The sequence below is a fragment of the Alosa alosa genome, chromosome 12, assembly GCF_017589495.1.
Source record: "Alosa alosa isolate M-15738 ecotype Scorff River chromosome 12, AALO_Geno_1.1, whole genome shotgun sequence".
Lineage (NCBI taxonomy): Eukaryota > Metazoa > Chordata > Actinopteri > Clupeiformes > Clupeidae > Alosa > Alosa alosa.
Window position 1 is genome coordinate 10,386,314 of NC_063200.1, and position 25,348 is coordinate 10,411,661.

Sequence of the window (25,348 nt, forward strand, 5' to 3'; positions counted from 1 at the left end):
GTCATCAAACGTCGCCAGTTTGTCCCATCCAAGGGGGGTTACGTCATGATGGTTATGCGATGCCTGGCGATGGTCAACAGCAGTTTGTTTTTATCCTTTATGCAATCATTTTTTTTTCCCCTCAAATATTTTCCCAGTCTTTCGTTGTTAAGAAAGTTTCGACGGTGTTGACCGAGATGTTCCCCTTCAACGACGACGACAAACAACAACAACGGGTGATCAAATTACTTTTTTTTTTTTTTTCGGCCGAGTGTGGACGGACTTTTTTTTTGTGGCGGGCGGCGGCGCTGGCTTAGTTCACTTTCTCCTGGAAGATGTAGAGGTTGTTGGTGGTGGCCACGGCGATGACGTTCTCCTGCGGGTGCCAGGCGGTGTGTAGGATCTTCTTGTTGAAGTCCAGGCTGTCCACGCTGATCTCGTCCTTCTTGCGCTTGCCGCCGGCGCACACGCGGCGCGGCTTCAGCACCTGACGCGGCTTGCTGCACTCGCGCGACGCCTCCAGGGTGACGTCGTGCCGCTGCGTGCGCTCCAGCATGCGGAAGAAGTTGTTGTAGGAGCCCGTCATCACCACACTGAGAGAGGATATGAGAGAGGGGGAGGAGAGGAGAGAGAGAGAGAGAGAAACGTGGGAGAGAGTGGGAGAGAGAAACGGGGAGAGAGGGAGGGAGAGAGGGAGGGAGAGAGAGAGAAACGTGGGAGAGAGAGGGAGAGAGAGAAAAAGAGAAAGAGGGGGAGAGAGAGGGGGAGAGTGAGAGAAACAAAGAGAGAAAAGGGGGGAGAGAGAGAGTGAAAAGAACAAGAGAAAGAAACAGGGTTAATGTTTTGCCTCTGTAACTTTAACCCTGTACCCAGCTGGCATGAGAGCTGCGCTGTATGTATGTTAAGTACACCTCCCTCTGGGCCTTGAGGGTAGTGCTCTAGTAAGAGGTGCTAGCACCCATGGGCTTGGGTAGTGCTGTAGGCGCTAGCACCCATGGGCTTGGGTAGTGCTGGTAAGAGGCGTTAGCACCCATGGGCTTGGGTAGTGCTGGTAAGAGGCGTTAGCACCCATGGGCTTGGGTAGTGCTGTAGGCGCTAGCACCCATGGGCTTGGGTAGTGCTGGTAAGAGGCGCTAGCACCCATGGGCTTTGGCAGATGCAGGGCTGGACCACACACACTTGGTCAACACCATAGACTGTTCTATATACTGTACAGTCCATGGTCAACCCAGTGCAAGGTACACCATGATGTAAGGGCTTTACCCCCTACTCTGCTCCAGGTGTCTATGTGTACTCCTGGTGAGCTCACTGCTTCTAGTGTGTGTGTGTGTGTGTGTGTGTGTGTGTGTGTGTAACGTACATGGATTAGAAAGTTCAGACATCCAGACAATGAATGTGAATTGACTATCAAAAACCTGTTGCTAATTTCACTGATATAGACACCGAGTTCTACCTCCCTAAAGCCACATGATATGGATACAGAGTCCCTGCACACGGACATTCTACCACCCTAAAGCCACTATTGCTGCAGTGAGTGTCAGATAACGCTCTCAGGATCAGATAAGGCCTGATTTCCTTAACTACTCCATTTTTGTGGCTTAAGCACTGACTGTGTAAACGGTACACGCGAGAGAAATTCAAAAAGTTCCATCTTGTCCTTTTACTCTTTTCTACGTGTTGATTGTTGTATTACGTTCAAAAAGTCCCATTTTAAGCCCTGGTCCTTCCCTGTCTGACTCTAGGAACACACTGAAGGCCTTCGGGCCATGTCCCTGCTCTAGCCCAAAGAAAAGTCGCAGACCTTTCCCCAGACACAGGGGGTTTTACCCTACAGTGGAAATGAACGTGCCCATCATTTCCTATGAGGCAGAACGAATTGGAGCAAGCAGGAAACCCACCCAAGAGATGGTGAGCAGTGTGTGTGCGCGTGTGTGTGTGTGTGTGTGTTCAAATGAAAGTAATAGCTGCTTGCGTACATGTGTATGAGCGTGTGTGTGTGTGTGTGTAAAGGGCTGGTCTGACAGCCACTCAGTGCTGGTTGTGTGAGATAACCAGTGTGCAACCGCACCCAGGGCTACCACAGCGCAGCCAAAAAGACTCTCAGTCTACACCAGTGCAGAAACCCCCAGCCATCCAAATTACCCCTCCGTTGCCCCTAGACGGGCTACACAGAAACTCAGAACCAGCCAAATGTGCAATCTAGTACCTGCAACAACGCAGAGTCTCCCATGTCAGAATAATGCAGTGGTTCTCAAAGTATGGGGTATTTTTGTGCCTATTTTTAATAATACCTTTTTTGTTGACAAGGAAGATCATATATCAAAGTCAAAGTCTGCTTTATTGTCAATTTCTTCACATGTCAAGACATACAAAAGAGATCGAAATTACGTTTCCCACCATCCCACGGTGGAGACAAACATAACATTCAAGTAAACAATATAAAAAGTAAATAAGAAGGCACATACAATGAAGAAATAAGAGCAGCAAAATGTGGGTTGAAATTGTGCAATTTTGCATACAGTAGACAGTCAATATAATAGTGCAAAAGTCAGGCCAATAAATGGCTGAGGTAGTTCTGTTTGACCTAAGTATGCAAGTGGCATAGAGGTGCAAGTTATGTAAGAGCAGCAGAAGTGTGTAGCCTTGCCCCTGTGCTCAGTGTGATGCTGCTTGAGATATTGTTGCCAACAGGTACTACTTGAGGCCTCTGACAGAGGAAGTCCAGTAGCCAGTTGCAGAGGTAGGTACGGAGTCCCAGTTTGTCAAGTTTGCAGATGAGTTGTTGTGGTATTATGGTGCCACGGGGCGGTAATTATTAAAGCAGGATGGAGCAGTTTTCTTCGGCACAGGTATGATGGTGGCAGCTTTGAAACATGATGGGACGATGGCTTGCTTCAGGGAAGTGTTAAAGATGTCTGAAGATATCCTTAAGCTCCTCAGCGCAGTCCTTCAGCGCACGACCTGGGATGTTGTCTGGGCCTGCTGCCTTACGGGTGTCCTCAAGCAGCAAGTGTCCTCTTCACGCTGTCGGCAGAGAGGCACAGGGGCTGCTCGTGTGGAGGGGGAGGGGTCTTCTGTGGGCAGGTGCTGTTTTGTGCTTCAAAGCGAGCAAAGAAGCGGTTCAGATTGTTGAGTAGAGGGATGTTGCCCTCACAGCTCTGTGGCGCGGGCTTGTAGTCCGTGAAGTCCTGAATGCCCTGCTCTGTAGGCTTTGTCTCTGGCCCTCAGCAGCCTGAGGACATCCCCCGTCAGCCATGGCTTCCAGTTAGCCCGAGTAATGTCTTTTATGTGGGTCACATCATCGATGCACTTGGTGATGTAAGAGGTTACAGTGTCTGTATACTCCTCTATGTCTGTCTGGTTGTTGTAAGTGGCTGCCTGCTTAAACATTTCCCAGTCTGTTGTGTCAAAGCAGTCTTGAAGAGCATCGGAGGCTCCCTCAGGCCACACTTTTACCTGCTTACGAACCGGTTTGTTTGCTTTTACTCTTTGTCTGTATGCGGGCATTAGCATAACAGTGATATGGTCAGAAAGTCCAATGTGGGGGAGGGGGGTGGCTTTGTATGCTCCTTTGTGTGTAGTGTAGACCAGGTCCAGGATGTTGTCTCCTCTTGTTGGAAAATCAACATGCTGGTGTAGCTTTGGAAGAACAGTTTTAAGATCTGGATGGTTAAAATCTCAGGCGAAGATGGTGAAACCGTCTGGGTGTGCCGTCTGTTGTTCACTGACAGCCTGGTACAGTTTACTAAGAGCCGCGTTCTTATCGCTGTTGTTGTTGGTAGGCGGGATGTATACTGCGACTAGCAGAATCGCAGTAATTTCCCTTGGCAGGTAAAAAGGACGGCACTTTATGATCATAAACTCCGCCAGTGGTGAGCAGTGTTTGCATACTACTACAGTGTCCCGGCACCATTAGTCACGGATGTAAACACAGATTCCTCCTCCTCGTGATTTTCCTCCCTTTACAATGGCCCCGTCTGCTCGATTGCATGCTAGCTGCTCCAGTTGTACAGCAGAGTCCGGAAAGTTGTCATTTAACCAAGTCTCAGTGAAGACGAGCACACAGCAGTTACTCACTGTCCGGTTTGTTGATCTCAACAGTCGTATGTAATCCATTTTGTTGTCCAGTGATCGTACATTTGCCAGGAGAATGGATGGTATGGCTGGGCGAGTTGGGTTGGCTGCTAGCCTGGCCCGGACGCCTCCGCGCTTGCCCCTCTTCTGCTTCCTCGCACACCACTTCCGACGCTTTCTTTCCGGGGGAGGAGTAGCAGGCGAGTCTGGTGTTGTTGCAGGCCGGAGTAGTCAGAGTTCCTTTAGCGTCTCTGTTGCAAAGTCCAGAACGCGGCAAAACTTGTTTTTGCAGATGTCCAGTAGAAACTGCCTGCTGTACTTGTAGTACGACGTAGTAAGACGAGACGAATACGTAAAACTTTCGGACAAACACTTTTTAAACAAACAAAACACCGTTCGGTTGGGACAGAGAGAGGTCGCTGCGTGTGCACGCATCGCCATCTTGGATGTGTGTGTATATTAAAACAAAATAACCACACACAAACAAAAGAGTCATAAATAGACCGACATATGAGTTCAAATAACATCTGATCCAGCATACCAAGGCGGGAAATCTAACATGGAATCAAAATGCGGAAAAAATAAATAAATAAATAAATAAATAAATAAATAAATAAATAAAATGTTACCATTTTGCCGGGTTGATAGGGTCAGTCAGGTGGGGCTTAAAATTTCCCCAGCTCCAAAGTGGGGAATGACAAAAAACTGGCTGGGGCACCTGCACCGTACGCCGGCGACCCGGGTTCGATTCCCGCCCCGTGGTCCTTTCCGGATCCCACCCTGACTCTCTCTCCCACTCGCTTCCTGTCAATCTCCACTATCCTATCTGATTAAAGGCATAAAAAGCCCAAAAAATATACTTAAAAAAAACAACAAAAAAAAAACCAATCTGTGGGGACCAATCACAAACCGGCTTATCCACCTGGCGCACTCGGATCGTTGGTCTGATTGGTCTATCGGTCTTGAAGGACTGTCCAATTGCGTACAGAGTAATTTGATCTATGCCAGTTGATCACGCCTCTTGTGCAGTAGAAAATGCAGAGCAGACTCCCCAGACTACAGTAATGTTCAATCCTAAAAGATTGAGTTTGGTCTGGTGATAGCTAGGCTACACTCCAGCGATACTCCTCCCTGATAAACAACCAGCTCGCTACCAGCATCAACACAAAAACACACTCACACACACACACACACACACACAAACACTTGCCATGGGGTCTCAGTTTCCCCAGCATTACTAGGCTGATTTCACAGCAAGGTGGACCTGTGCAGTGTTACAAGAGGGGTGCCTACAGGTTCCAACGCTGAGGGAGACCTTCCACAGAGAACCCAAAGATAAGCACAGCACTTACCAGGAACATTACTCAGACTGGCAGTGATACAGGGTTTCAGTGAATGAAAAGGAACTGAATTGGACTAAAAAGACATGCTGGCAGCAGTGTGTGTGTGTGTGTGTGTGTGTGTGTCTCACCTGTCGTTCCCGTTCCAGCAGCACTCAAACTTATCAAAGATGCAGTCGTTCTCATACAGTGAGCACAGCTTACTCCTCAGGTACTCATGCACCTAAGGATCAAACACACAACATTAGAGACTCACTGGGACATGTGTAGTGTGTGTGTGTATGCAACCATTGACATGAAACATTTGGAAATCTACAGTGAGGGAAGAGGTTACAGAACACTGCAAAAAAAAAAAAAAACATTCCTGAAATTTCCTGAAAATCCCAAAACCCCCCCATATTTCACTTGTGACTGGACATCTGTGATGATCATCAGAACAAAGACTCAAGTTTACCACAGAGCTCCTCCTAGTGGCTGTCTTAGTAAATAACATCCAATATTGTCAGACCACATGAACTCTACACTCCTGCGTTGGGTCATGTGTGTTTTATGTACAGCGGTTGCCTAGTAACGGGTACGCTGGTGTCTTTCTCCGCTCCGTCTGGCATGCTGTTTGTCCGTGGAGCGCTTTGGGTTGCACTCTGTGCATGTGAAATGCGCTATACAAACAAAACTGACCTGACCTGACATACACAAACACACACTCAATTAAATGACCCATCTCATCCTCACAGCTTCCAGCTTCTCATATGATCTATCCCACCTCACACACACACACCTACCTGATAAGTCTCCACTGGCCTGTTCTCCATGTTGAGGTCCCAGATCTTGACGGACAGGTAGTCCCGTGTCATCATGTAGCGGCCGCTGTGGCTGAACTTGACGTCCGAGATGGAAGAGATGATCTCGGAGAAGAATGACCTGTTACTCGGATCCTCGGGCTCCTCAAACACTGCAGGTAGACAGACAATCCAGTCAAAATCACATCAAACTGTTCAAAATCCCTTTTAAAAAAGGGTCAAACAAGAGAAAGAAACAAAGACACTGTTTAGAAGCAAAAATATGAACGAAAAAATAAAAACTTTAACTAAGCAAGGCCCACAGGCCTTCGTGTTCCGGCTATATTGACCTTCCTCAGAAACACAAATGACACAAGATGGCGTAAAATCTCAGAGTTCTGTTAACACAATGATATGCTCCTTGATGTGTCTGGCATCTTCTCCATGCCTCTGTACTGGTGTCTGTTCTCTGATCTGAAACTGGACGGATGTGACCGCTCTTCATCTGATCTTATGTAGCCTGGCTCCACCCTTCTACATACTTCCGCTCAGTTTTAATTTCCTCTCAGTACGTCGTCTGTATATTCGCGGGTCTTCTTTGTTTTTTTTTTTTTGTTTTGTTTTTTTGGGGCTTTTTATGCCTTTAATTTGATAGGACAGTAGAGAATGACAGGAAGCGAGTGGGAGAGAGAGTCGGGGCGGGACCCGGAAAGGACCACGGGGCGGGAATCAAACCCGGGTCGCCGGCGTACGGTGTAGGTGCCCCAGCCAGCCGCGCCACAGCTGGGGCCTCGCGGGTCTTCTCAGGCCAAATTTTACCTGTCCAATCAGCGATCAGAGTTTGAGCATGACATACGTCACAACCAAATGTTAGCGATTGGTTATGGCAGATCCAGAGTGGCTCTGGGCAGATCCAATAGTTTTAAACTTCAGAGTACTCGCCTTCAAGGAAGTTAACGCTTGGCAATGGAAAGGGGCCAGACTCTCTGTACATTATGAAATGTACGAGAGTACTGTATGGTAGGACCAGGCTAGTTCTTTTGTACGCATGTGACTGCTCTTCTATCCTGTCGTTCTGTACATGTGCCTGCTCTCTCTCTCTCTGAATCTTTGCATGTGTGCCTGCTGAGAGTTCTGTACTCAGAGCATGCAACATGATCAGGTGTGTGTGTGCTTTGGTGTTTTGTATTATTAAGCTGCGACATGACCAGGTGTGTGTGTTTTGGTGTTTTGTATTATTAAAGTCTACTTCTTTTTGATGTTCCACATTTTACTGCTTATGCTACAAATATCACTTTCACTGCTATGATGCAAATTTCACTTTGATTAAACAAATACTGCCATGTGGCAAAAAAGCTGACAGGTTGAGTTCAGGTGTTGCTTGCACATGCTCGCTAAGTGAGCATCGATGCAGACTTGCTATTTAGGGCATTACTGCCACTACGGCATTATACCAGCTTCCATTTCTGGCAAATTGGCTTTGGGATGGGAGTCAATATGGCAGGTCCCCACGTGAACACACACAAACATAGTGGAATTGGTTAGGGAGAGGGTGTAGGGGCTAGTTTGGAAAAGGCCCACTTACACAACCAGCCAGAACAGAGGCACCCTTCGGGGGCAAGATGTGGCACAACGCTGCCCTCTGCTGTTCTGGAGTGGCACATGCATCTGCTCTGTTCTCTATTGCAGAGCACTGCGCTCGTGGCAGCTTTTATGACCGGTGTTGCCATGACATGCACAGATATGAGGCGCTGTGTGTGGGGCCTACTCTAGACATGTCTGTCCAGGAGCCTGCCCACTCTGCTCTGAAGCTCTGTGTGTGTACCTGTCTACCATCTGAATCTCTGAATATCCTACTGCATTGTTTTTTTTTAATAATACCTTTAAAACAATACCCTAAATACCTATTGGTAATAATGTGGCATTAAAGCAAAACCAATCGGAACATCTACAACAACTGTGTATGTGCTTCCTCTGTCTGTTCTGTTGCCCTGGTAATGTGGCTGTTCTCTGCTTTAGAGTTCTCTGCATGTGCCTGCTCTCTCTTCTAGAATACTCTCTACGGGGCTGCTCTCTGTTCTAGAGTTCTCTCAATCTGCCTGCTCTCTGCTCTAGAATTCTCTCAACGTGCCTGCTATCTGTTCTAGAGGTCTCTGCATGTGGCTGCTCTCTGCTCTGCTAAGTTCCGTGGTACAGTACATGTTCCAGAGGGTTCCTTTTTTAGGCCCTGAACTGACTGAGTCTACAGGAAACAGAACAATGGATCCCAAGGTGACCTGAGAAAGCATATTGTGGCGCGGCAGCCAGACTGCCCACCCGTGCCCCTGCAGGATTACAGCGGAGACCCCTTGTGGTCTCACCTCAGGACACAATGAAATCTTTCCATGATGCCATGATGCAGAACCAGAAAGGCCACACAGCCAATGAGGACTGAGCTTAACGGGGAGGCTGGCAGAACACTGGATCACGAGCCAGTATACTACGTAGTATGTTAGTAGTAGAGTATATTGAATTGGCTGGTATCCTCAACATACTGTATGAAGACCAGAATGTCGTGTGGCTAATATACTTTGTGTAGCAAATATACTCACAACTGGAGGGGATAGGATGAAGGCACTTCATAGCAAAGTATGACGTTACCTACCAATTTTAGTGTGCAGTTAGTGCCAGTTAGTGTTAGATTTGTGAATGTACTTATTTAAAGCACTGCATACAATTTAGACTTGTGAATATACTCACATTTGGACTGGATTTCACTACACTACACCTTACTTAGTGAGGATACTTTGGAGTACAGCCTCATGTGAAACTGATGATCATGCTTGAAGTGCACTATGCCCTAAAACTTGCAAACGTGCAAAATGTTTGTGTTTGAAGTCCAGTAGTATGCCTTAAAACTAGTGCAAATACTCATGTTTGAAGTGCAGTAATACATCATAAAACGAATGCAAATAATAAGCAGTAGTGAGTATACTCATGTTTAGAGTGCTTGTCTAATATGCAGTATGCTGTGGAACTAGTGAGTATACTCACGTTTAGAGTGATTGTCTTGAATATGCAGTATGCTGTGAAACTAGTGAGTATACTCACGTTTAGAGTGCTTGTCTTTAATAAGGAGTATGCTGAGAGACTAGTGAGTATACTCATGTTTAGAGTGCTTGTCTTTAATATGCAGTATGCTGTGTATACTCACGTTTAGAGTGCTTCTCTTTAATATGCAGTATGCTGTGAGACTAGTGATTATACTCACGTCTAGAGTGCTTGTCTTTAATATGCAGTATGCTGTGAGACTAGTGATTATACTCACGTCTAGAGTGCTTGTCTTTAATATGCAGTATGCTGTGTATACTCACGTTTAGAGTGCTTCTCTTTAATATGCAGTATGCTGTGAGACTAGTGATTATACTCACGTCTAGAGTGCTTGTCTTTAATATGCAGTATGCTGTGAAACTAGTGAGTATACTCACGTTTAGAGTGCTTATCGCAGAGTGCCGAGGCGCGCATGTCACACAGGCGGATGGTGCCTTTGCTGCTGCTGTAGACGAAGGTGTTGCACTGGTGGGGGTGGAACTCCGCCGCAGTGATCACCTCCGTCAGCTCCTCCATGTTGGCCGGCTTTATGTCCACAACGTCTTAGAGGTCACAGGTCAAGATACAATAACATGATGTCTAGTCAGAGATCACTCACACGCTAATGAACACAAACACTCACAAACACACACACACACACTCACAAACACACACTCACACTCACACTCTCACAAACACACACACTCACACTCTCACAAACACACACACTCACACTCTCACAAACACACACACTCACAAACACTAACACACTGAAGATGCAGTCTTACTACTCAGGTGAGGTGGCACAAACACTCCACTTAGAGAAGGCGGCCACAGGGATGCACAACTCTCTGAGAGAGACACACACACACACACACACACACACACACACAGTCAGGATACTGAAGCTTCGGTCAGTAATCTCTAAGTGCCAAAGGTTGATGCGGAGGTCGTCGGCGGACAGGTAGGTCTCGTTGTCGCTGTTGACGGAGATGGAGTTGATGTGGTAGGTGTGTGCGTTGGCAAAGATCCTGCGTGGACTGGCCTCCACCATCAGGTCCATGGGCCGGAACACTGGTACCTGGTGGGGACAGGGAGCGAGAGGGGTGCATGAGTGTGTGTGAGAGTGTGTGTGTGTGTCCCAGTGGAGCACTATATATAGTTTCTAGGGGCTTCTCCCTGAAACCTGAAACAGGGGTATGCAAGCCCCACTTCGATGGTGTGTGTGTGTGTGTGTATATATACATACACACAGAGAGGGGGAGGACCAGCACACACCGGCCTCATTTGGAACAAAGCAGCTTCCTGGCTGCCCGCTGGTGCATTTACAAGTGTGTGTGTGTGTGTGTGTGTGTGTGTGTGTGTGTGTGTGTGTGTGTGTAAGAGATGAGAGATGTGCACATACTTGTACAACCCATAGCAATGTTCAGTATGTCGGTGCACCAGCATACCTGTGAGGTATGTGTGTGGGTTTAAGTACAGGCATGATAAAATGCATGCTTGCATTAGTGTGTGTGTGTGTGTGTGTGTGTGTTGGGGGCTGGGGTGGTAGATTTGCATAGAGGTGCTTACCTAGCATATACATATGAGAGAAATGTAACATTGGACGGAATCTGTATAAATGCCATACATGATAAAATATTTTGTGTATGTATGTGTGTGTGTGTGTGTGTGTGTGTGTGTGTGTGTGTGTGTGTCTGTGTGTGTAAATGTGTGCATGCATGCAATCGTGTGATTGTATTAGTGTCTCTGTATCGTCCATCCTCCTCCTTCAGGTTATGTGTGTGTGTGTGTACCCGTAGTGTTGTGATTGTACTGTTGTCTCTGTAGCGTCCATCCTCCTCCTTCAGGTTGTGTGTGTGTGTGTGTGTGTGTGTGTGTGTACCCGTAGTGTTGTGATTGTACTAGTGTCTCTGTATCGTCCATCTTCCTCCTTCAGGGTGTGTGTGTGTGTGTGTGTGTGTGTGTGTGTGTGTGTGTGTGTGTGTGTGTGTGTGTGTGTGTGTGTACCCGTAGTATTGTGATTGTACTGTTGTCTCTGTATCGTCCATCTTCCTCCTTCAGGGTGTGTGTGTGTGTGTGTGTGTGTGTGTGTGTGTGTGTGCACCCGTAGTGTTGTGATTGTACTGTTGTCTCTGTAGCGTCCATCCTCCTCCTTCAGGGTGTGTGTGTGTGTGTGTGTGTGTGTGTGTGTGTGTGTGTGTGTGTGTGTGTGTGTACCCGTAGTGTTGTGATTGTACTGTTGTCTCTGTAGCGTCCATCCTCCTCCTTCAGGTTGTATCCCTCAGGTCTCTTGTCCCGTTCACTGATCTTCCACAGCTTAATGGTTTTATCTGCAGACCAACAGAGACAAAACACTCAACACAAATACTACACAACACAATACACACACACACACACTCACAACACACAACACGATACACACACACACACTCACTCACTAAACACACAACACACACATACTACACAAGATACACACACTCACTAAACACACAACACTACACGATACACACACAGGCTCACTAAACACACAACACACACATACTACATAACAAGATATACACACTCACTAAACACACAACACACACACACACACTACACTACACGATACACACACAGGCTCACTAAACACACAACACACACATACACACACACACACTCACTCACTAAACACACAACACACACATACTACACAAGATACACACACACACACTACACTACACGATACACACACAGGCTCACTAAACACACAACACACACATACTACACAACACGACATGATACACACACAACACACACATACTACACATCACAAAATGACACACACACACACACACACACACACACTCAACACTCAACACACACATACTACACACTCCCTGCACATTCGTCAGAATCTCCCAACATATCGGTCAGATCAGATGCACAACACTAGTCAGGACACATACAAACAACATAGAACTGGGCAGATATACACACACATCTTTGAGCACACCAGAAAGTGTGCATACACAGAGACTCTCTCTCTCACACACGCACACACGCACGCGCACACACACCCTGAAGTGTTGGTCATGAAACAGTATTCACCCAACACAGGAAGTACCTGAGCAGAGGAAGTGTCTGGTCAGAGTGAGAATATGGGAGTATGCATCTCATAGCCTGGTCAGTCAGAGTGAGAATATGGGAGTATGCATCTCATAGCCTGGTCAGTCAGAGTGAGAATATGGGAGTATGCATCTCATAGCCTGGTCAGTCAGGAGTGAGAATATGGGAGTATGCATCTCATAGCCTGGTCAGTCAGAGTGAGAATATAGGAGTATGCATCTCATAGCCTGGTCAGTCAGAGTGAGAATATAGGAGTATGCATCTCATAGCCTGGTCAGTCAGAGTGAGAATATGGGAGTATGCATCTCATAGCCTGGTCAGTCAGAGTGAGAATATGGGAGTATGCATCTCATAGCCTGTGGCACAGTGAGAATATAGGAGTATGCATCTCATAGGCTGTGGCACAGTGAGAATATGGGAGTATGCATCTCATAGCCTGGTCAGTCAGAGTGAGAATATGGGAGTATGCATCTCATAGCCTGGTCAGTCAGAGTGAGAATATGGGAGTATGCATCTCATAGCCTGGTCAGTCAGAGTGAGAATATGGGAGTATGCATCTCATAGCCTGGTCAGTCAGAGTGAGAATATAGGAGTATGCATCTCATAGCCTGTGGCACAGTGAGAATATGGGAGTATGCATCTCATAGCCTGTGGCACAGTGAGAATATGGGAGTATGCATCTCATAGCCTGTGGCACAGTGAGAATATGGGAGTATGCATCTCATAGCCTGTGGCACAGTGAGAATATGGGAGTATGCATCTCATAGCCTGTGGCACAGTGAGAATATAGGAGTATGCATCTCATAGCCTGTAGCACAGTGAGAATATGGGAGTATGCATCTCATAGCCTGTGGCACAGTGAGAATATGGGAGTATGCATCTCATAGCCTGTGGCACAGTGAGAATATGGGAGTATGCATCTCATAGCCTGTGGCACAGTGAGAATATGGGAGTATGCATCTCATAGCCTGTGGCACAGTGAGAATATGGGAGTATGCATCCCATAGCCTGTGGCACAGTGAGAATATGGGAGTATGCATCTCATAGCCTGTGGCACAGTGAGAATATGGGAGTATGCATCTCATAGCCTGTTGCACATCGTTTTGTCATTCACCCCGGAAACCATGCAGAACGCTTCGAGACCAAACGTGCCCTGGTTCTCGCCCTCACACAGGAAGCACCTGATCAGAGCCTATTTATTTATGGGGGGGCTAACCCCTTTTATTTCTCCATATGAGATGAGCAACGGAGTGTGTGTGTGTGTGTGTGTGTGTGGGCCGCCGAGGGCGTAAAGAGTGGCCCTCGCTCCCACACTCTTAAAAATACTCTCCTGTTGTGTAAGGTGAGTATTTATAGTCCATTCGGATGAGAGAACCACAGAGACGGGATCTGACTCATATCTGTGTGATTTAACCGTCTGGGTGGAACTGGACATCTATCTCTTTCTGCTCATCTCTCTCTCACACACACACACACACACACACACACACACACACAAGCACACACACACACACACAAGCACACACACACACACACACACACACAAGCACACACACTCAGAGCATAAGGCTGCATGCCACACACGGACACACACACAGGGTTAGGAGGTTTTTGACCTGGAAGCAGTTTGGGCCAACCATCTCGAGCTGCTAAGGAACTGTGTGTGTGTGTGTGTGTGTGTGTGTGTGTGTGTGTGTGTGTGTGTGTGCGCGCGCGTGTGTGTGTGTGCATGTGCATGTGCATGTGCATGTGCATGCGTGTGTGTCTAGTTAACAGAGAGGCTTCTGGGTTTCTATAGGTTTGTGCAGATGACCCATGTGGGCATGTGCGTGCATACACATATGTACAGCACTGGAAAAAAAAGAAGAGACCACTGCACTTTTGCCTGAATGGTCATCCTACAGTTGCTGAGTGACATTCGAATGAGTTGTCGGTCATATTCAAAATTAAGAGACCACTGCCAATTTGAATATGACTGGCAACTCATTCGAATGTCTCTCTGCAACTCTAGGATGACATCAGAAAAATGTGCAGTGGTCTCTTAATTTTTTCCAGAGCTCTGTATATGTGTATGTGTGTGTGTGTGCGTGTGTATGTGTGTACTGACCATTAGTGGACAGCAGGAACTGGGCGGCATTCTTCTGAGGCAGCCAGCGGATCTTGTTGATCTTCTCCTCGATCTCCAGGCTCTTCAGGTAATCAAACTCAGGCTCATGGCTCTGGAAGGTGCTGTAAACATTGTACTCACTACGGCACTGAGGCTGACTCTTCTGGGGAGAGAGGGAGGGAGAGAGAGAGAGAGAGAGAGAGAGAGAGAGAGAGAGAGAGAGGGAGGGAGGGAGAGGGAGAGAGGGAGAGAGAGAGAGAGAAGGGGAATCAATAATATACTAAATCAATATTAATGTAAAGTTGATGTTATACCTGTAGCTTTGGCAACAAAGACTATTCATTCATGCCAGTGAAGAATCGTTTGATGTGAGAGAAATAGAGAGAAAGAGATAGTCCATTCTTATAAAATCATGGTTTTAGGTGCCTTATCGATGTTGTGAAAAAGGAGGGATAGATGACAGATCAGAGAGAGAGAGAGAGAGAGAGAGAGAGAGAGAGAGAGAGAGATGAAGAGAGTAGGAAAGGAAATGAGACAACAACGCCCGTCTTGACTAATCTTGTACTCATACTAGTGTGTCTGTGTGTGTGTGTAGTGTGTGTGTATATAGTGTGTAGTGTGTATATATATAGTGTGTGTGCAGTGTGTGTATAGTGTGTGTGCAGTATGTGTGTGTGTAGTGCGTGTGTATTACCTCTATGTCCTGCTGGAAGATGACCACTCGGCCTCCTTTGTCTCCCGTGGCAAGAAGCTCCCCTGAGTGGTTGAACTCCACAGTGGAGATGATGTCGGCTATAAACACACACACACACACACGTAGGTTAGCATCAATGGGCTAAATAGTAGCTGACATGATCTGTACTAGAATCAGTTTCTCTCCTGTTCAGTCAGTGACAGCTGTGACACAGCTGTGACACACAGAACCAGTAGATGTCTGCTTTACACACACACACACACGCAGAGCAGTGTATTACTCCCTCAACAGCAGGGAGGGGGAGTCTGGCTCAAGTCAAACAGTAATGCACTCAATAACAGCATCATCTATCTGTCTGTCTCCAACACACACACACACAACCTACTTTCCACTGGCCACAGCACAGTTTCTTTACATCAACCTAGATACTATTGCTTCTGGAAAACACACACTGCCTGTCGCTCTATTTGTCTCTCTCTCTCTCACACACACACCTCTCTGTCTCTTACTTAACCCTTTGTTGGGCAGTGGAGCAGAAACACAATGCTGAAGAAAGGATGCAGTGGAGCCCCATTGTGCAGTAGTGACTGCCTATAGGGGCAGGGGTAGTCACCAGGGTCTTTGTGTGCATGTGTGTGGATATACATACAAACATGTGGGGATGAGAGAGAGAGAGAGAGAGAGAGAGAGAGAGAGAGAGAGTGTGTGTGTGTGAGTGTGTGTGTGTGAGTGTGTTAAACGCAGGGCTGCACGATTATTTACGCAATCGCAAAAGCTACAAATAATCGTGCACAGTTCATTTTGTCACATTTCTGACTCATATTCATTTCTTCCTCATTAATTATGGCACTTCTGGTTGGTTGGTGTGCGTAGTGGGTGAGGGGCACAACAATTCTGATTGGTGAGCTTCACAGTCCATCCCTGTCTACATCTGAAATATTGAACTGAGTCAATTCATTGACATTCAAAAATCATCATATCGCAATATCTGTCACAAAAATCGCAATAAGATATTTTCCCCAAATTGTGCAGCACTAGTTAAACGCTAGCGGAGAAGTTCACAACACGGATGCCTGATGCAGCAAACAGATGTTTACACTGCGGCCTAAAGGAGCGGAAACACAACTCATATCTCAGACGTCAGTGCCTCCTCTAACACGATCACAGACCAGCACCTCCTCTATCATCACATACCAGCACCTCCTCTATCATCACACACACACACCTCCTCCATCACACACACACACACACCAACACCTCCTCTATCATCACACACTCTCACACACACACACACACACACACACACACACACACACACCACCTCTATCACACACACACACACACACAAACACCTCCTCCATCACACACACACACACACCAACACCTCCTCTATCATCACACATCAGCACCTCCTCTATCACACACACACACACACACCAACACCTCCTCCATCACACACACACACACACACCAGCACCTCCTCTATCATCACACACCAGCATCTCCTCTATCATCACACACACACACACACACACACCAACACCTCCTCAATCACACACACACCAACACCTCCTCTATCACACACACACCAACACCACCTCCATCATCACACACACACCAGCACCTCCTCTATCACACACACACACCAACACCACCTCTATCACACACACACACACCAACACCACCTCTATCACACACACACACACACCAACACCACCTCGATCATTACATACATACATACATACATACATACACACACACACACACACACACACACACAACCACCTCCTCTATCATACACACACACCAGCACCTCCTCTATCATCACACACACACACACACCAACACCACCTCTATCATCACACACACACCAACACCTCCTCCATCACACACACACCAACACCTCCTCTATCACACACACACACACACCAACACCACCTCTATCATCACACACACACACCAACACCTCCTCTATCATCACAGACACACACACCAACACCACCTCGATCATTACATACATACACACACACACACTGACACCTCCTCTATCATCACACACACACCAGCACCTCCTCTATCACACACACACCAACACCACCTCTATCATCACACACACACACACACACACACACCTCCTCTATCATCACACACACACCAGCACCTCCTCTATCACACACACACCAACACCACCTCTATCATCACACACACACACACACACACACACACCAACACATCCTATCATCACACACACACCAACACCACCTCGATCATTACATACATACATACATACATACATACACACACACACACACACCAACACCTCCTCTATCATACACACACACCAGCACCTCCTCCATCACACACACACACCAGCACAGGGCATTTTTCGACCAACAGAGAACGCGTTCATGAACCGGTTCCATTCAGAATTCTTTGAACCTTCATTCTTTGACTGCATTTCCACCAGTTTTGAATGGAACCAAGGATGCGTCATCAATAGGGATGTGGTGATACGCTCTACTCGAGATTCAATACGATTCAAGATTTTTGGTTCATGATGCAATTCTCACGATTTGTTTAGTTGAATAAACTGCAGTCAGTGTTTCCCACAGGAATTATGTTAGTTAAGGTGTCTGACCAGGGGAGAGGGGCATATTGGGCAATGTAGCCTATGCAGCAATTAATCGTTCAGCCCTACTCAGCAGTCAACTTGAATGCAACAGTTTTGAACAAATTTGTGCAGAGTGCTAATAATGCTAACCGAAGTTTAGCAACAACAGTCCTTGCTTTCACAACATGTGCATCATACGATTGTTAGCCGATTCACGGTATATTGTTACATCCCTAGTCATGAGAGTTAATGATGTATGCAAAAACAGGACAGTGGTCCCTTAAAACGGCAGGAATTAGCTGTGTAAAATGCTGGTTAATAAATGGCAGGAATTAGCTGAATAAAATGCTGATTAATAAACGGCAGAAATTAGCTGTATAAAATGCTGGTTGATGTTTGCAGTGTAGTGCTAGTTGACTAGTTTTGTTTACTGATGGCAACGGTCGATATGTAGGGAAAACTTAGCCTTCTCCCCTCTGAACGGTAGAATGACTTGCCCACTCCGATTTGCAGGAAAAAAACAAACATTTTTGGTTCAAGCTCTGAACTAAAGTGGCACGTTCAAAAAACGATTTTTGGTCGAAATGCTCAAAATGCTCTGAACGGTTCAAATGTTAGATCGCGAACGGGAACGAAACCCTCTCTGCTGGTAGAAAAGGGCTATCAGACATCAGCACCTCATCTAATTCCTCTACCTTAAACTGCTTTAATGTTTTTTTTAAACTTTGTTGCACAATGTTTTGCATCGCCAATGGTTAAATGAGTCTAACATCCAATGGGGTCTCGTTACTAGTGTCTGTATGTCTGAGTGTCATTAGGCACATGAACCTCCATCTCACTCACACACTAGTGCCTGATAGACTGCCAGCTCTACCTCCTCTCTCTAATCTACCGCCAGCTAAGGTGTGTGTGTGTGTGTGTGTGTGTGTGTGTGTGTGTGTGTGTGTGCCTAGGGGGTGGCTGCCAAATGTCATCCCAATGTTGCCCCATGCGGCGTGGACAGCTGTGACAGTTCCCTACGGAAGCACCCCTACCAGTGGCCCTGCATCCTGACCCCCTGCTATCTTGCTAGCAAAGAACATCTCCTGCCAACACACTCCAGCCTACCGAACAAATCCTCATTTAGGCTTACCTGACTAGAACACCACAAAACATTTCACAACCTCAGGGACTACAGGTGGAAATCAGGCTTATGCAAATGTCCGAATTTTAAAAATGGGTCTCCATTCAATTCATGGATTGGATTCTGAATTGAATTGTCTCCGCCCCATCGGAAGTTGAATTGGAATGACAGGAAGTGGAATTAAATTCATGGCAATCCAAAGCAATTCCACAGTCACACAACAGAAAGAATGTGTTGAATCTCATATACAGGTTACTTTGGAAATGTAATTTGTTACTGTTTTTTTTTTTTTAAAGTATATTTTTTTGGGGCTTTTTATGCCTTTAATTAGATAGGATAGTGGAGATTGACAGGAAGTGAGTGGGAGAGAGTCGGGGTGGGATCCGGAAAGGACCACGGGATCTACTGTGAGTCCATCAAAAATCAAATTTCAAACATTTTCACTGAACTGATCCTACATGCCTAAAAATGGTGATTTTCTAATTCCAAACTTTTTCCAGGATTTGCGTGACCATAGGAACTCAACAACAATACCAGTCTCAGTTATTCTACCCTAGAGCCAATATCAACACAGAACCAATCTACACCTACCAGAAAAAAGACTGCACCTATGATTCTTTAGAGAATGGCACTGTGACTTAGTTGGGTTGGAATGTACAAAGACACACACACTATGTGTTCAGATTCCTTGATAATACATGGGCAGAACTTATGTGCTGCATGGTTGTAGATCAGGTGTGCAATGGTGAAGCAATTCACAACAGACATCAAGAGTGTGTGCCAAGATTTGACTTCTTCCGCGAAACTAGGAGTGCCTAGTACAGACGCTCCCCTAGTGCAACTGACACAAGGAGTGTGTCTATAGAGTCCCACCCATTTTCACTCACAACATTTCAACACTTTTCCATGACTTTTTGAGAAGAACCCTTAATGAAATGTTCATGAACTTTCAAAACTTACAGGTACAAAATTGCATCTCACAAAGACATGGTCCAAGTAATGAATGAAAATTAAACAACAACCTTTTGAATTCCTTTTCTAGTAGGCTAATTAAGCCACAAGTGGAAATTGCATCACGTTCCAGGACACACATGAACAACAGAAAATCCTTGGAAAGTTACAAAACTTTTCAGTGAATCGTGTGGCTTTTTTCAGGTCTGGAAAAATGGATTTTAAAGATTCTAAGATTTATCCAAAATGTCCATGGAACATGGGAATCCTGTCTGTACATGGTGGCTCATATGGTGTGTGTGTGTGTGTGTGTGTGTGTGTGTGTGTGTGTGTGTGTGTGCCAGATTAGCACATTTAGCAGGACTTCTTGTATGTCTGGTCTATCAGGAGCAAAACCCGCAGTGTGTGATGTGTTCTAGCATGGCAGCTCTAGCTGGAGAAGGACATTGGGAGTGTGTGACGGGCAGACTACACCAGCCATGAAACTAAAGTGTGTGTGTGTTTGTGTAACGGGCAGACTACACCAGCCATGGAACTGAAGTGTGTGTGTGTGTGTGTTTGTGTAACGGGCAGACTACACCAGCCATGGAACTGAAGTGTGTGTGTGTGTGTAATGGACAGACTACACCAGCCATGAAACTAAAGTGTGTGTGTTACGGGTAGGCTACACTAGGCATGGAACTGAAGTGTGTGTGTGTGTGTGTGTAACGGGCAGACTACACCACCCATGGAACTGAAGTGTGTGTGTGTGTTACGGGCAGGCTACACTAGGCATGGAACTGAAGTGTGCGTGTGTGTGTGTAACGGGCAGACTACACCAGCCATGGAACTGAAGTGTGTGTGTGTGTGTTACGGGCAGGCTACACTAGGCATGGAACTGAAGTGTGTGTGTGGTGTGTGTGTGTGTACGTAACGGGCAGGCTACACCAGCCATGAAACTAAAGTGTGTGTGAGTGTGTGTTTGTTACGGGCTACACTAGACATGGAACTGAAGTGTGTGTGTGTGTTAAGGGCTACACTAGGCGTGGAACTGAAGTGTGTGTGTTACGGGCAGGCTACACCAGCCAAGTGTGTGCGTGTGGTGTGTGTGTGTGTGTGTTATGGGCAGGCTACACTAGGCATGGAACTGAAGTGTGTGTGTGTGTGTGTGTGTGTGTGTGTGTGTGTGTGTGTGTGTGTGTGTGTGTGTGTGTGTGTGTGTGTGTTTAGGGCTACACTAGGCATGGAACTGAAGTGTGTGTGTTATGGGCAGGCTACACACTGCAAAAACTGCTTATCTAACAAAATCTCACCAAGTGTTATCAAGATAAAAAAAAACTAGTTGGTATTGTTTTCAGTATAAAGAGACTTACCTAGCGCTTTCTTGTGAAAACATTTGACTTAAAATAAGTCAAACTTTTTTTAAATTAAGACATCTCATCCTAAAAACAAGCAAATTTGTCTTGATAAGACTCCTTAAAATAAGTCAAAGTCTTCTTAAATTAAGTCAAAATGTTCTTTTGGGAGTGTGCTAGGTAAGTCTTTTCATACTAAAAACAATACCAAATAGATTTTTTTATCTTAATATAAGATTAATAACACTTGGTTAGATTTCATTTTTTGCAGTGCACCAGCCAAGTGTGTGTGGTGTGTGTGGTGTGTGTGTTACGGGCAGGCTACACTAGGCATGGAACTGAAGCGAGCTGTTCGCGGAGCGTATGCTGCAACAATTACAGAACTGGCTACACCAGATGTGATGGCAGCGCCTGCATTAGAAAAAATGAGACCATCTTTTACGCTTGGGGGACGACATGCTTCAGTTATGTGCCTGGTGGTGTAGCCGGCTTGTTAGGGTGACTGACAGCCAGGACTGGCAGGAGAAACACACAGGGAGGGAGTCCTGGTACGAATGGTCTGCCAGGAGGAAGATGCAGAGAGTGCAGCATATTCTAGCATGGGTTCTCCAGGACACAGGGAGAACATGTTATGAATGTGTGTGTGTGTGTGTGTGTGTTTGTGTGGCTCTAGGACTAGGATGTTCTCCTGTAGTCTGTAGTGTTGTTGAGATATGGGGAATGTAGACAGGAGCAGGAAACTAGGATGGCAGTACAAACAGGAAATCTGTGTTTCAATGTAGTTCCACTAGCAGTAGTGAGATATGGGGTGCGTGTGTGTGTGTGTGTGTGTGTGGCTCCCGGGCGTTCTTACCTTCAGCTACGTCGTCATCGATGGCTCCTTTCACCTGGGAGAAGCACCACTGCACGTCATTGCCCCCGCCTCCGGCTCCTGGAAACACAGCACAGGTGAGAACAGGTGTGGTCACTCGCACCTGCAGCTCCTGACACGACACGCAGTCAAAGCTACCCAACATCCAGCTTACAGCCCCAAACACACACACACACACACACACACACACAGCCCACAACCCCAAACAAAACCACCCAACACAACGGCCGTCTAAATGCCCAGCCAAAACTCACTACACTTCAGACCTATACATCCAAACAGTCTTCTTCTTCTCTCTCTCTCTCCCACACACACACATACACACACACACACACACACACACACACACACACACACTTCAGACCTAGAGCTCTGAACACACCCAAACCCTCTGAACAGTCTGTGGGTCAGAACACACACACACACCTTCCCAATCCCAGACCCACTGCTAGCGTCCCCAATAGCAGTGGCACCATGCCAAGGTGTGGGCAGCACTCGAGCACTGTGCCCAGCGCAGAGGACCGGAGAACAGAGACACACAACAGCTGGGTCCCTACATGCGGCTGTGTGAATCTCAGGAATGGAATGAGGTGATGCCACTAAGCATGGGCCTCCTGTCACACACACCCTCCCTCACATACAAAACACACACTACCTCTCTTTATACACACACACATTCTCTCTCTCTCACACACACACACACACACACACACAGACACACACACACACAGAAGGCGTTACTATCAAAGGTCCAACACAATGACCTGAGGGTCAGGGATCAGTACATGTGCCTACAACCAACAACAACCTGCCGAAAACAAACTCTCACTTTCACATTCAAACAGAATAGGCAACCGACCTCCTTGTCATAGTGCATCAAATATGTTTCAACGAGAGGTCTCCACAGGAAATAGGTGGAAACCTCGTAAATGGTTTAATAACCTGACATGGCGTCCTTTACACTTTATCTCGTATAACTTGGCAAGCCTTTTATGATCGGCCTCAGCCCAGGGCGGCCAACTGCGTAAGGAGATTTCCAAACACAGAAGGAAAAGGCTTTAGCTTGGACATGTGATCTCACAGAAAGCTCAGAAATAAACAAGTTCAGAATTATTCAGTCTGTGAAAAGCTGGTTATGACAATAAGATTTAGATCTAACTTACCAGGCCAGAAGCTATACACCAAACACATTTCGAGGCCCCTAAGCTCCAATGAGATTCAGATCTAACTTAGCAGGCCAGACACATTTTGAGGCCCCTAGATTCAGACCTAACTTAGCAGGCCAAACACATTTTGAGGCCCCTAGGCTCCAATAAGATTCAGACCTAGCTTAGCAGGTCAGAAGCTATAGGACACCTCAAACACATTTGGAGGCCCCTAGGGTCCTTAGCACAGAGCCTTGGGCTGTCATGACAGACTATACAAATGAAGTGGCACAGCTTTGCAGAATGTGGACACAGTGTAGCTCAGCAACACATGACAGTGTCCTTTGGATAATGTTGGGGTTAGCGGTTATTTTACTGGTTTCTGTGGACAGCAAGGCAGTGGTAGTAAGTAAACTCTTCTCTCAATTGCTCTCCCATGTGCACGCATTGCGTGATCGCCATCTCTGTCTGAAAGGCAGAAGGATGTTTCCCCTTTATCAATCCTCCGAACATTTCTTTGCGTCACGACTTCCTGTCGCGCTCAATCCCCGTGGGACCTCACACAACGTGCCTTGTCCCCAAAGTCCTCCCCTAAGCAGTCATATCATCATGACAAAGACATGGCCCATGGACACACTAGATGTTCACGGATCAAGCAGGCAACAAAAGCGAAGCCAGCGGTGGTCAGGACCACTTGTCGCTAGATAGCTCACCATCAACTTGGTAGCGATGTCTCCGTCTCCACATCTCCACAAACTCAGGACCATAAACTGAGTTTGGTGACTGATGTCAAGCACAAACCTACGAAGTGGGGACATCAAAGTTTGTCAATTGACTATCAAGAAGGGTTTGCAGCCAGCTAGCAGGATAGCTGATTTAGGCTACACAGTTATGGACCGCCACAATGCAAGAGGACGGGAATCATATAACATTACATACTGCTAACGGAGCTGCCAACATAGCAAACCCACCAACTTTTATTCATGTAGACGGAACGTCTGAATAATGTGTAAATAAGACCAAATTGCCGGTCGTGCTATTGCGTTGTCAGAGGTCCAACTCATCATTAGACGTGACACCATTCAGCTGAAGTGGGGAGGAAACGGAATGGTCTTGATACCACTGCGTTAGCTGGCGAGCTAGCAGAAATAGCCAGCTATACAGATCTCCCAAGTGCAATGATCCAAGATTCATGAGCAGTCGATGTGCCCGCAATGGAATCGTGATTTTGCTTTCTAATTTGCATGAATTAACATATAACTTTATTTGCATGGGAAGCAAGTTATCAAGCTAATTTTACGTCTAGCCCGATTTTTCCATTACCTGCCATGGCGAGACAGGGAATCTCAGTCTCGATGTCGGACCCCGGTCTTGGTTCGTTTTGCCGGTTGCAGGTTTGCGAGACCTGTTCCTTCTGAAAGATGAGCCGGGATTGTGGAGCTGAAACGCTTGGGTTTTCTTGCCTATTTCACTCTCTCTTTCCTCTCTGGCTGCCTCTCAAACTCATTCACACTCCCTCCCGAGGCAATCCTCCCACAGTCCTGTCCACATTCAAAATGGCGCAACCCCTCCCTGCAATCACGTCATCACCATTCGACCCTCTCCAGGAGAGGATGGCGGGGAGAGATGGGAGGGTGACCGGAAAAGGTGGGCGTAGGCCTACTGCACCGTCTCTCTTGTCAAACTCTAAAGGGAGATGTCTTTAACTATTTCTAAGTTCTTTTTTTCCAATCAAGAGGACAACAGAGAATGATCGCGTGAGGATGTTCAGTGCGTTTTTGTAGGCTATATGCAATGAAGGAATGAAACGCGGCAATGACGCGCTGTCAGTTGCTACTCACTGTCTCGCTATCACTCTCGAATATTATGGTATAATAAATAAGTGTATCATTTTGGCGAAACATAAAACAAATAAACAAAACTATAGAAAAGTAGAATAGATAAAATAGTCTTTAAGTGTGTTTCTGTGGGCTATGCATCTGCACCTCTGTTTAAACATACAGCACAACATTATCTTATTACTTAAAACAAGCCTCATTATTATATCAGTTTAATTAAAGAAAATTATCTGTGAGCATTGGTGTAACCAACTCCACAGTAAACTTCATTATCGGCAATGACAGCGCAATTTAGTTCCCCCGGACTTTGCTGACCTCTAGTGGT

The 25,348-nt window shown here is 46.3% G+C and overlaps 1 protein-coding gene across 4 annotated transcripts; it reads right to left on the bottom strand.

Moving 5' to 3' along the window:
• Window positions 1–270: 270 nt before the first annotated feature.
• ppp2r2ab (protein phosphatase 2, regulatory subunit B, alpha b) lies at window positions 271–24,810 on the bottom strand. Of its 4 annotated transcripts, none has more exons than XM_048259876.1 (10): window positions 24,509–24,810; window positions 22,023–22,100; window positions 15,151–15,248; window positions 14,457–14,619; window positions 11,462–11,574; window positions 10,145–10,322; window positions 9,640–9,804; window positions 6,176–6,345; window positions 5,525–5,616; window positions 271–572 (listed from the first exon to the last, which is right to left on the bottom strand). In XM_048259876.1, exons 1-10 carry the CDS (start codon window positions 24,513–24,515, stop codon window positions 293–295), a joined length of 1,344 nt encoding a protein of 447 aa, XP_048115833.1. In that variant the 5' UTR covers window positions 24,516–24,810; the 3' UTR covers window positions 271–292. The 4 variants fall into 4 exon arrangements, with proteins under 4 accessions (XP_048115833.1, XP_048115832.1, XP_048115831.1 ...); XM_048259875.1 differs by lacking the exon at window positions 24,509–24,810 and adding an exon at window positions 23,899–23,994 and having other exon boundaries at window positions 14,457–14,616; XM_048259874.1 differs by lacking the exon at window positions 24,509–24,810 and adding an exon at window positions 23,899–23,993.
• Window positions 24,811–25,348: the final 538 nt, after the last annotated feature.

Bases quoted from the DNA above. Each gene is read 5' to 3' on its own strand.
- ppp2r2ab (XM_048259874.1), bottom strand. From the start codon at position 23,932: ATGTGGAGACGGAGACATCGCTACCAAGTTGATG. The intron at 10,323-11,461 runs GTACACACACAC...TGTCCCCACCAG, and splicing joins GTACAATCACAACACTACGG to GTACCAGTGTTCCGGCCCAT. The intron at 573-5,524 runs GTGAGACACACA...ATCCTCTCTCAG, and splicing joins TGCTGGAACGGGAACGACAG to TGTGGTGATGACGGGCTCCT.